This window comes from Phascolarctos cinereus, unplaced genomic scaffold (assembly GCF_003287225.1).
Source record: "Phascolarctos cinereus isolate Bilbo 61053 unplaced genomic scaffold, phaCin_HiC Scaffold_726;HRSCAF=1367, whole genome shotgun sequence".
Taxonomy (NCBI): domain Eukaryota; kingdom Metazoa; phylum Chordata; class Mammalia; order Diprotodontia; family Phascolarctidae; genus Phascolarctos; species Phascolarctos cinereus.
In genome coordinates this window covers 5,833,492-5,846,960 of record NW_027556098.1, presented here as the reverse complement: position 1 = coordinate 5,846,960, position 13,469 = coordinate 5,833,492, and the positions used below count along the sequence as shown (strand labels likewise).

General features: G+C 36.9%; 1 protein-coding gene across 1 annotated transcript in view; it reads left to right on the top strand.

Annotated features, from left to right (window-relative positions):
* The window catches only part of GLRA2 (glycine receptor alpha 2), a 295,767-nt gene that overhangs the window by 90,227 nt on the left and 192,071 nt on the right, over positions 1-13,469 (top strand). The window contains exon 4 of the mRNA XM_021007513.1: positions 6,611-6,834. Coding sequence (XP_020863172.1) covers positions 6,611-6,834 — 224 coding nt within the window. The remainder of the gene's footprint in view (positions 1-6,610; positions 6,835-13,469) is intronic.

Below are 13,469 nucleotides of genomic sequence, written 5' to 3'. Positions count from 1 at the left end.
CAAAGAAACACTGAAAAAAATAGGCAGCCTGAGTTTTGGCATTCAATTTCAATCTCTCCCCATTGCTCTTATCCTACAGAAAAAGGGACAAAACTTGAAGTGGCCCAATTCAATTTCATCACTGGCTTCACATGATGGCATTCAATGACAATATTTGCACGACCTAATGCTGATTGCATTAATTAGACTTTCATTGCTTTGATTAAATCCCCTCATTGCATTTTACTGTCTATCAGATATGTAAATGTGCACCTTTTCAATGTTCATCAATGCAAGAAGGCTAAACATTTGAGTCAATGAAAACAGAAGCTGTCGGTATCTTTGTCTTCCTTTATTTTTAATATCTGCAGGTGTTTGGAGGCGTGGTTAAACAATGGGCTGCTGAGTTGCTTCCTAAAGATTTAGGGAAGCGCTCCCTTGGTGATGACCATTTCTAAAGTATTCTGAAAATGTTGCCCAGACCTGATGTCAGTGGCATATCTACTTTGCTATTTAGAGTAAACTGAGTTGCATGGTCAAATGACAGATGCGTATGCTGCTTTTTTCCCCCTGCCTTCTTTGTGACAACAAAGTTCATTTGGCTTTTAAAACTCATTTTTCTTTTCTTTTTCCCAACTGTGGCTTTGATACGAAATGAAAAGGTTTGCTTTCAAAAATGAAATTTCTGCCCTAAATCAAAGGTATGGTTGTCCTGCACCCTAGGAATGGGATGCTGAAAGTAGACGTTGTTCAAATCCTCACAAAAACATGAGGGTGGTTATATGGGGTTAGTACCATGCTCTTTTAGTTCAGTGTACTGTTTGGGGCTAGTACCTAAGGTGCCCCCCCTCCTTTTTTTGTGAAAGGTCATAGTGGGCCTTTATGATGTCACTTCAGATGTTTGATAGCCTTTCTTTAAATTTTAAGCAGCTTAAACAGTTTAAAAGGTCTTATAGACTATAAAACCATTATAGATCTTTGAACATTACAGATCTAAAATGAATGATTTTATTAAAGCCTTCATCTTTGGAAGAATTGATCAGAAATAATAATGAAAATGATAACTGACCCTTCAATAGTACTGTAAACTTTATGTTTATGAGCCACTTTTCCTCCCAAGGACCAAATCCTAGGAGCTAAAAAATCATAAAAACCCAGAGGCAGCATTTGCTGTAGTTTTGGGGTTGGTTGATGTATTTTAGGTGATTCCTTGGTGCTTTCTTATTGATAATACATGTTCATTCCTAAAATCTTTGAGATAAATCCTCCCTCTTGTCTTGTGGTTCTAAAATCCAAGAGATAAGGACCTCTTCCTGATATCAGGAAGTTTTTGCATTGAGGAAAGAATACCAAGAGCTCATTTCCAACCATCTTGACATTTCTCCACCCTGGAATGAAATTTGTGAAGGTGAAATCTAAGGAATTTTGTTTCCAGAAATGTGGCAACGTTTTTTTGATCCTGAGAACTCTTTTGATACTGCCCAATTAGTAACTGAAATGTTTGGCAAAAATGTTCCTGAAAGGAATGGTGGTACTGCTACCCATGGTGCTTTTGTATTAGGTGGAAATTTATAACTTGAAATTTTCACATGAGGTTTGGGTGTATACCCCCTCCCAAAAAAATGGGCTTATTTTATTTTTTTACTCCAAGGAATGCATTTCTCATGGATTGCTGTGATGGTGTATATATTATTCTAAAATATTCATGGCCTTATGAAGGTACCAGGGGATGAGAATGAGAAAATTTGTGGCTAGATGGCTCTGTGCTTGTAGCAATCCAAGGAAGAAGCTTTGTTCAGTCCTAAATTATACTTCTAAGCTCAAAGATGTAGTGAGTGCTCAATAATAAGAAGACTAACTAACATGCTTAGTTTTTAAGGGTCAGTTTTTGTTGTCATTTTTCACAGCTGATGAGAGCAGATAGATTTACCAAGAGTTTGTTGTTGTACCAACAAACCTGACATTCTTCATGTTGTGAGCATTTTAATGATAGTATACCATGTAGCAGCATTTCTTATGCATATATGTTTAATTATCATTCCAGATCTAAAAAAAAAAAGTAGCAAGATAAGGAAGTGGGGGAAGAGGGTAAAAGGCAAAAAGAAGGCTGAGATAGAATGTAAAGTGTTACTAGGGCTGGCAAGCCATAGCGGGCCTCACAGTGTCTTCAGGACAGTAGGCCCCATGGCAGAGTTTCCAAAGGTTATAAGGTTGTCCCCCAGAGCATACTATAGGTGTTCCAGGGGTTCAGAGGGTGTAGTAACAGATCGATAAAAGACAATCCCCATTTAAGGAATACATAGAAGTCTTCCTGGCTACTTCTGAATAGTAGGGAGCATGGTGTTTGATAGCCGCTGATTTGGTCTCTAATTACAAAGGATACTCAGGATGGGACATGATAGTAGTCTTCCTTCTGTACCCAAGGGCATGTGGCTGACTATTATAGTGAATACAGTGCCACATATTACTTAAGGAGCACCACATATTCTCCAATATTCATAGTAGACGTGATATTCTTCAGTGGTAGCAGAAAGCAAAATTTGCCATTTTTTACTTCCCCAGTAAGAAATAAGAATATACTATACATTTTGGTATGTGATCTAGTGTATAAGTTGAGCTTGATTTTTAAACTAAAAATGTAATGCTATTTAATGACTGTACTTACCACATGAGACAGCTTCCCACAGACCTCTAATTCAAACTGATTTCTTCCCAGCAGAGGTTAACAAACTGGAAGTGAGGAAAATGACGTTCTCTATCTAAAAAGAGAACTCAGCAATCTGATAGGCGATGTAGGAAAATGAACACAGTTCTTATCTTGAAAACTTTACAATCTAGTTGGAAAGATAAGATCTACATATAAAACAACAAAGACATTTTTCCAAGACAATGTAATTGCAATGTAATAACCACGCAGTTCAGTCTGTTTGGAGAAGTACAGAATGGTTCAGAAAAAAAGAAAAATTATTACCAGGCTGAATTGTTCACAGAATATTATAAGGCTGCTTGGTGGATAGAACACCAAGCCTGGAGTTAAGAAAACCTGGATTCAAATCCAGCCTCAGACACTTACTAGCTGTGTGATATTGGGCAAGTCACCTAACCTGTGTTTACCTGTTTCCTTGTCTGTAAAATAGGGATAATAATAGTATCTACCTTCCAGGAACAATTGAGAAGATACTGTGAGGATAATTGTGAGAATCAAATGAGATAATAACTATAAAGCAGCACAATGCCTGGCACACAGCACGCACTATATAAATGTTAGCTATTATTATTATTATTAACTGCAAGTCTCAAGGGCAAAATCTGATATAAAATAGAGCTAGGGTATAGGAGTATTGCTATAGGTGAGGTTCACTTTTTTTTTTAAACCATGTGAGTTACTTTTGGTATAGACACTCCCCCCATAGCTGCAAATGGGTAGCTTCCCTAATAACTCATAATCTTACAGAGTTGTCTAGGAGCACTGAGTGACTTGCCCAGAAAAAGGCTCCTACTATATATTAGAAACAAGACTTGATTCCGTGTCTTCTGAGTCCAAAGCCAGTCCTCACTAGCTACTCTGCCACATTGCTGACAGTTGGAAAAATATACAATATAATTGTTTCATTAAGGGCTGATTCATTTTTTGATCAAATAGGAGGGAATAAATAAGAGGACAGTAAAGTTTAATGTGAGACAATGCATCATGGATTCAAAGTAGAATCTATTCCCAGTGAATGAATGCTTCTCAAAGGGAAATATAATGTCTATTTCAACATGTTCCTCAATACTTATTTCCCAATTTAATATTTCAGCAAATAGAGACAATGAAAGATTAAAGCTCCATTTAAGCATTCTCCTGTGTTTGGGGATGTCAGACAAGGAAATGTTATAGCATGCATGTACTGTATCAAATTTTTACACCTGCAAAGCAATATTAGAGAGTCACAGACTCGTAGAATAGTAGTAGATTTCAGTAGGTTATATAGTGCCTCTGGACAGGAGTTCACACAGATCTCCAAATACATGGGTGTCTACATACTGATAACTTTTGAGATGTTTTTGGCTTAGAAGTCCAGTTTTTGGTATAATTTTATCATTATTTGCAAAATTTGAAAATATTTTAAATGGCTGCATATTGCAAAGAAGGAAAATGTATGTTTTCTAGCTATAAGAAAAGTTGAATTTCACTTATTTTCTATAGTAAGTCCATTCTATTAAAATCTATTTTTTCTACCTCTCAGAATCCATGACAGTACTTTGATTTTTTAATACATATGTGTGTGTATATATACATATATACATACAAACATATATATCTTACATTTATCTGTAGCCAATTAGCATTAGCCATGTAACTGGAAGGCACTCATGTATTCCCAATTTAAAAGCACCTTGTAAATTGAGAGAATCAGTCTCATTTTTTCCTATGTGCAAATCTCAAAATTGAAAACCAGATGAATGCTCCCCAAAAGACATATCTGGGACTAATTTTGTAACCAAATGCTTAACTACTGTGAAAACTTGTATTTGAAAAGATTTCCTAAATTGTCTGTTCCCTCTCACACTCTTTATCAGTGATGTGGTTGACTACACTGTTTATCTCAGTATTAGCCTACAGAAGCTTATGGGAGGCAGAAGAATAATGTTCCTGCATTGATCTCTATTTCTCTAATGTTCCCACCCTTGTTCCATGACAAACTACCAAACAACTTGCTTCCCATGAGATCAAGGGCTCTCCCATATTCCCGATACAAACTCAAATTTCCATTGGTCGCCTCTTGGGATTTGGAAACTAGTTATTGGGAGCAGTTTAAAAGGGTTTGTCTCCTCCTGTGCTTAATGTCATCACAAGAAATCATAGCATCCTACTATGAATCTGGCAAATGACTTTCTAAGGAGCTACTGAGTCAGAAAATGTTTACTTTTGGTTTAGGGTTATTAGTCTACCTGCTTTAATTTGCAGAACATATCAAACAAATTTAAATTTTATCAATTTTTCAAGTCAAAAGACTTTTTCCATATAGCCAGTGAAATACGTCAAACTCATATCCTATACTGTAACATTTGTTAAAGGGATCTACTCTGTGGACATTTTTTTTCTTAATTATAAACCACATACAGCATCCTTCCTAAGAGCAGTCTCTAACTAGACCCTGAAATGACCCTAGATCAGTCAAATAATATTTATCTATTTCAAATTCATCCTATACTTTTGACATATAGAAGTATAAAATGTGACCAATATAAATATTAGCATGTTGGAATTTTAAATAAATCAACCACAATGGCCAGGAAACAGGTAAGCAAAAAAAAAAAGAAATTAATAATAAAATCAGATATAATAAAATCTTTTCCACTTCTAACCTATTTTCTCATAGTGGTAGCATGGTCATCTTCAGATAGGACTCAGCTATAAGTGATTATCCTCATATAGTCCCTGTGGCATAAATAATTTCAGTAAAAGTGAATGGTAACAATAATCTAAGTGTCTTTATCATTGTGAAGGAAAAGAAAAAGTGAGAAAAGAAATGGGTAGCTGCATGATAGAGTGATAGAGATAAATATGATAGAGAGATAATAGAGATAAAGATAGATGATAGAGAGGTAGATGATAGAATAGAGAAACAGATAGATTGAAGCAGAAAGAGATTGTGCTTGAAATTGTCATGGCAGCACTAGATAATCACTGGACCCAAGATATGATCCTGCCTAATTTCCCACAGGGTCTAGCCTCTAGACTGTCAAATTAGGAAATAATTCTCATATCCTAATGCCTTTGAGTAGTTAGTCTGCAGTAGAGCAACATCTCCAGAAAATTTGCCTGATGGAAGACACTTTTCAGACAAAGCAAGAAGGGCCATTGATGTAGATAATAATCTGTTAAGTCCAGAACTATTTTTATGAAAAAAATCCAGATGTTTTCAGATCTGAAAGAACCTCTATTCAAACAATTGCAGTCTTTTTATTCTTTAGAACTCTGTCTGCTGAAGAAATACCCAGATGCACAGGTGTTCGTAGCAGAGTGGCGAGAGAAATGTTAAAATGGCCTGATAATTTTATAAGACAATGAAAGAGACTATAAGATTAATTGGAATTTGAAAATTTCTTGAAATGTTTTTCTTGGGATTTTTGCTTTTACATTGTTGATCTCTTGTTTCTTTTAACCAGAATTCTTCTTTTGTCAACATTCCCTTAAGGAATTTGTATTCCTGGGAATTGGCATATAAATAAAATAGTAGGTTCTTATTCTCCTGTGTGAAAGAGATTATAGGCCATATCAATACTGATTTGGAAAACATGCGTGCTGTATTTGTTTAGTTGTCTGCCTTCATTGGCTGATTTCTTTAGTAGCAGTTTTTTTTCTTTCCAGAGAAATGTTAACTTTGAGGTATGTCTACACCACACCAGCATACCAGTTTTAAAGGTAGAAAGTTCAGTTATTTAATGTAATGGATGTTGTACTGCTGGCTTGAGAGATTTTTTTGTTGCTCCTACTGAATTCACTGGTAATGTTGATATTGTGTAGACATGCATGGATTGCTGATGTGCAAAATTGAAATGCTGGGAATGATGGGAAAGATTAAGTAGGTCCCTCGTGGTCAATGTGGGGGATTAGTCATCTTTCTCTGTGGCATTTCTATAGGACTACAGAGTGAACATCTTTTTGAGGCAACAGTGGAATGACTCCCGGCTGGCTTACAGTGAATACCCTGATGACTCCTTGGACTTAGACCCATCTATGCTGGACTCCATTTGGAAACCAGACTTATTCTTTGCCAATGAGAAGGGTGCCAACTTCCATGATGTCACCACAGACAATAAACTGCTACGGATTTCAAAAAATGGCAAAGTGTTATATAGCATCAGGTAAGTTTCTGCTGACTTTACTTCAGCTATCTCTCACATCCTGAGCTGTCTGAATTTACAGGACAAAATTTGTATTATAAGTGTTTGATTGTCATGGTTTCTCATTGGGAATGTTGGACTTCATATTCGAACCACCTGCATTCAAATTCTACTTTTGGCATTTATTGTCCATGTGACCTTAGGCAAGCCACTTATACAGCTTTCATAGCTATATAAATATATTAGCTATAGCACTCACAGAGTATTTAACTACAGGTTTTGGTAGAGGTAGTTCTCCAGTATAGTAACTGACCGAATAAAAATATATAAATTAATGATATTAGCATGTTGTTATGTGCCAAGGATTATACTCCTCCTCCTCCTCTTAATAATAATATATAGACTTTTTATTACAAAGACAGCTAGGTAGCACAGTGAATAGAGAGTTATGTCTGGAATCAGGAAGACCTGCATTCAAAATCATCCTCAGATACTTACTCGGTTGTGTGACATTGAGAAAGTCACTTAACCTCTGCCTGACTCAGTTTCCTCAACTGAAAGGTGGAGATTAAAAGTAGCACCACCAGTAATGCCATAAGGTTCACATTTAAAAAGTGTTTTATAAATAATATCTCATTATATCTTCCCAACAACCCTAGGAGGTAGGTGCTAATATTATCTCTATTTTACAGATGATGAAACTGAGACAGACATAGGTAAAGTGACTTGCTAAGAGTCACACAGCTATTAAATGTCTGAAGATGATTTTGAATTTAGATTTTTCTGACTCTAGGTCCACTGCTCCATCCAGCTTCTAAGCCCCAGAGATACAAATACAAAGTAAATTGAGATGTATGAAAAGTCTGAGAGAAATAATTTCTGGTTAATTAATAATTTTATTAATTATGGCTAGTGAATAATTAATAAAATGATGGTCATCTGCCTTTCTCTCATAAAGACCTCTCATGGAGGCCTCTTGATACTTATATACCCTTGGAAGAGTGGATGTTCCTGACAGGTAGAAATCAATTCTGATTGGTTAGTAATTAATGAGAGAATAAATATTATAATGAGAGGTGGGCCTCTTTCAATGAGGGGCTTGGTGGACAAAGAAGAGACTTATCTCACGCCAGACTACTCCTTCCTGAGCAATCTATACAAAAGGGGTTCCCTCCCTCCCCCACAAGCCTATCTGAGTGGAACACAGTGGCCTGGAATTTACCTAGATTCTATCTTTTTATTCTTTAATCAAAACTAAGCTTCCCCAGTTGGGTGGCATCTCAAACAAGATTGAGGATGATCTTCAATCCAGTCTCGTCACTCCCCCTGTTCTTCAGATGCTGGCTAAATAAACCTACAAGGGGCTGATTTCTAAATGAAAAAAAAAAGGAAAAGGAAAATCTTAATCTCAATTAATAATTGATTATTAATATAAGTGAGAAATAATAATTTATCTCAAAATGTAATCCCTTCCCTCAAGGAGCTCACGTTCTAATATGAAGAGACAACACACAAATGGAAGTAATGGCCAGGAAGGAGAATTTTGTTATGGAAAATTTCATGGATGGTGAATGAGGCCATAGGAAAGTAAATATCTCATCCAGGAACAATGTCAGAGTTGATTTGATCATGGTTTCTGGAACTGAAGTGGAAGAGTGAAAGAGGAAATGGCACTTGTTCTGTGGCAAGGTGTTTGTCAAGACTGTGGAGGAGGTGCCTGGAGAGTATGTAGTAGACTTTTCTGAGATTTGGGGCCCAGCCAAACCTATCACCAATCATTGAATTGTGAGGTCTTAGGATCCAAGTTCCTGTGACAAAAGGTTTAACAACTCCAGGACATACCCTCTTATGTCTAGAGAAGGCTATATAGATGAGCAGAAAATAAATAGCGAGATGAGGAAATCACAAACCCTTAAAACACACGATAATTGCTTAATATAAAGGCTAATTCACTGAACTGGCAGTCAGGATATTTTTATTCTTGTCTTGTCTCTTCAACTAAGTATCTGTGTGACCTTGGGCAAAATTCAGTTTCCCTGTCTGTGAAATGCAGGGTTTGGTCTAGGTCAGGGGTGGAGAACCTCTTGACTGAATCCAAATTTACCGAACAAATCCACTTAAGGCTGCACTTAAGGATCTAGAAAGCCAAATGCGGCCTCAAGGCCACAGGTTCCCTACCCTTGGTCTAGGTGATGCCTAAGATACTGACCCGATCAATATTTCCATTACTCATAGTTTGAAAGTCCTTTTCCTTCTTTTTTCTTTCTTTACCAAGTTTAGTTGGCACAGTGGATAGAGCATTGGGTCTGGAGTCAGGAAGGCCTGAATTCAAATCCTGCGTCAGATTCTTACTAGCTGTATGACCCTGGACACGTCATTTAACCTCTTTTTGCCTCAGTTTCCTCATCTATAAAATGCGGATAATAATAACACCTATCTCACAAGGTTATTGTGAGGACTAAATGAAATGATAATAATAAAGCACTTAGTACAATGCCTGGCACTATGTAAATGTTAGCTATAATTGTTATCCTATTATTATTATTACAAAGGAGTTTGTTCAGTTATACTAGTCACAGAGCATTTTTAATGGAAAATAGTCCTTTTGTAAGTGATACATCCTGATGACAGAGTCAGTTGCACTTTTGAAATGAAGCACATCCACTTTAGCTCTTGCCTTTGGTTCCCTTCCTTCACATTACTTAGTTACTTAGTTAAAGGACAAGACATTGTCCTAGAATCCAGAGTACAACTTTGAAGCACCGATAGGGGCAGTCAGTTAATTCATTGTTTAACAAGTAGCCACCGTTTGCTTGCTTTTAGAGTAAGAGAGAGTTGTTCTTGGTCAAGTCTGCCTCATGCTGGGTTGGCTTAGGCTGACTTCATTTAATATGCAGTGTTGGACACGACATAACTTGCTGTGACCTGATCAAATGGGACATATGCAGAACCTCACAATGGAAAGGGGAGTTATAAAAAGCAACACATGAGTATGAGATGCTCCAGATAAGCCTCCAGTGCCCATGTGACATTCAGGCTGGTGAAGACCTGGCATGACCCATTACTAAAATGCATCAGAATTTTCTGTCTGCTACAGGAAGGCATTTCCATCCTGGCAGAGCTCAGCGAGGCAAGGTTCCAACAACATTGATACTGAGCTAATCGCTTCAGGAGTCCTTTCGTTACTCCTCATGCAGACTTTGAAATGGCATAGCTATTGTTTCTGATGAGAGGGGCTTTGTTCTGTGGCAGGCAGAACAACTCTCTCCCTTTGTGGTGGCCATTCTGTGAAATGAAGGGGAAAAAATGCCAGTGGTTTTGGACAACGCACCTTAGACCAAACCATTCTCCCTCACCTGTGCACAAGGACTGATTTTATGGAAATTTAAAGAAAATGGAATAGCATGGTAGAATCTAGCTGTGGGGAGTCTAATTGCTTGCTTGGCGCTGTTTTAAATGGTCTCATTCATTGAGAGTGATGGAATTATGGGGGTGGAAAATAGGGAAAGGAGAAATAGATCCAAGTCTGTATATGAAGATGTCACATTCTCATCTAAGTGACACAAAACTGTCTCATTAGAGATTGAAGTGCAGTAGGTGTTATCTAAGGGAAGCTATAAGACTGACCTTAAACTCAGAGTGGGAGGTATGGTTTCATGGATACAGGGAAGAGCTTTTTGTCCCTCAAGTACTTCCTTTACTTGCTTAGGGATGATTGAATTTAAGGATGATTAAACCTTTTTATTACTCAACTAGAGATAAGGAAATTTAAAATGTATTTACCTCAGCTAAGGTAGAAGTGACTGATTACAGAGTTTTTCCTGAGTGAGTTTTAATGGAATTTTGATAGGGGTTCTGAGAGGGAAAAAGCCAACTTGGCACTTAAAAAGTTTGATGAATTATTGAGTAGGGGTGGAGATGGAGTGGATGACATCAGTCTAATTTAGAAATTCAAACTAAGTTGCCATAACTGAGTAACTTCACAACATGGATCCATATCTCAAGTGTATTATATGAAGAAATTGTTTTATATTTGTCAGTCTCCTAAGTCCAACTGGGTAAGTATCTCCCCTCAGCCCTTCAAACTCAGTGTCCAAAACTGAATTCAGCATGCACCCTAAAGTTGGCCTCCCTCTCAACTTCCCTGTTTCTATGAACACCAAAATCCTCCTGATCAATTAGACTTCAAAACTCGGAGTCATCTTTCACTCTTCTCGCTCTAATCTATCTTATCCATTTGATAAGTCACCAATTCTCATCAATTCAGCCTCCCCAATCTCTCTCACATCTGTTCCTTTGTCTCCCCTCACACACCTCTGGCCTGAACTATTGTAATAATGGCCTTCCCACTTTTGGTTTCTTCCCTTGCCTATCCTTATCCTTCACAGAGATGTTAAAACAATCTTTCTTAGACATAGTTCTGACCCCTTCACTCCCCATTCAGGAGTCTTTGGTGTTTCATTATTGTCTTTAGACTCCTCTTCCTGAGTTCAAATCCAGCCTCAAACACTTACTAGCTGTGTGACCCCAAGCAAGTCACTCAGTTCTATTTTCCTCAGTTTCCTCATCTCTAAAATGAGCTGGAAAAGGAAATAGCACTACCAAGAAAACTGCAAAAAGGGTCACAAAGAGTCAGACATGAGAGAAAAGCAAGCAAACATCAGTTGTGTTTAAAATAAAACACTCTTCATTCTGACATTTAAGGCCATCCACCCTCTGAATCCATCCTACCTTTCCAGCCTGATTTCATATTTCTGGTACCTTCATGTGTTATAATTACCAGTTAAATTGGATTTCTGGCTGTTCCCTAAGCTTACCCTCAACTCCCCTATCTCCATATATTTTATACCTAAAATTCATATTTTCCTCATTCCTGCCTATTAACATCCTTCTCTTTCTTATCCAACTCAGTGTCAGCTAATTGGTGAAGCTTTTCCTGCTCTCTGCTCCCTGCCCCAGCTTCCTCTAGCTGAAAGCAGTCTCCTCATCCTCAAACTTACTTAGACACAGGAGTTCTTAATTCCTTTGGTGTCATGGTCTCCTTTGGCAGTCTACTGAAGCCTATGCACCCCTTTCTCAGAAAAAAAGGTTTTAAAATACAGAAAATAAAATATATAGGATTGCAAAAGGAACTAATTATATTGAAATACAGTTATCAAAATGTTAAAATAAAATAAGTTCAGGTTAAAATCCCCCAGTAGCACAATTTACCTAGATACTTCTTTTGCCCTTATAACTTTATACACTGCATTATGCCTGTTTGGGTTCATGTTATATTCTCTATTAGACTGTAAGCTACTTAAGGACAAGAGACTATGTCATTCATCATCTCTATCTGTAGGAATTAGCAGAATGTCATTGTGCAGTGCCCCACATAACATCTGATCCATAATGCGTGTTTGCTGAATTATATTATTATTTTCGTGAAGCCCAAAGAAAAGGCAATTAAAATTCAACAAATGCAGGTGATGTTTTATGGGCTTCTTAGTTTTGTATATGTACAATAAGTATTATTCTACATCAGAAGTCAGGGTTTTAAGGGAGAGATAGAGAGCAATAGAGAGAAAGAGTAAAGCAGAAAATCAGAGAGAAAACATATGGAGAAAAAAACATATAAAAAAGTATGGAAAATATGTAGAAAATATATTTTCTTTAGTTCTAAATGTCAAAAGAGAGAGAAACAGAGATACAGAGACAAAGGAGAAAAAACACAATGAGAGGAGAGGAGGATAAAGGGAGGAGAGGTACAGGGACAGAGACAGACAGACACCATACCCTGGAATCTTAAACAAGGTTATATTTTTTTCCCCTAGCTTTGTCTATTCTTATAAAGAGGAGAAATGCATACAAAAAATTATATCACATCAGAAATACCATTAGATCTCATTGAGAAGGAAGTAATTTCTGATGAAATTCAAGCATATCATTTTGTGTTCCTAAGGAATCATCTTTGCCAGATGCACATTAAAAAACAAACAAACAAACACTGAGTATTTGTGAGAATTTCTGTCTTTCCCCTCCATGGTGTAGTCCTTTGGTTGGGGAACCATAGCCAGAGTGAAGAAACAAATCTACTTCTGTTTTGTTTTGTTTTATTTTATTTTATTTCCTACTTACTGATATAATAGCAACTCTTCTAGTGTGCTTATATTCACTCTCCTGAACGTTTATTTGATTGGCACTGTCATCGATCTCTAGCAATTAATTCTTCCAACCAAAATCCATAACACACACACACATACATACATACATACATACATACATACATACATACATAAATACATACATAGGAACTAATAAACATACCTTAATTGTGTATTTATGTAACTAAAAATATCATATAGCAGGCAGTTGTAGATAGAAGCCTAATGAAAGGAAAGGCAGGTAAGAAGTGGGAAAATGAAGGACCATATATTCAATGGGAGTCTTGGGAAGACAGGAAAGTTGGAGAGAAAGGAGAAGTGTGGGGAAAATGCTAATGTCTGTTTTCTTCAGTCTTCCTAAACAAAAAAAAAATATTTTCAACAAACTTGGAATGGCAGATTGAGCACTGAATTTCAGAAAGCTTGGGTTTAAGTCCTCCCCTCATTCCCCAGCTTACCAGTTGTGTGAAAGCAGGTAAATCATCTCATCTTGCTAAATCTTGATTCTTTTTT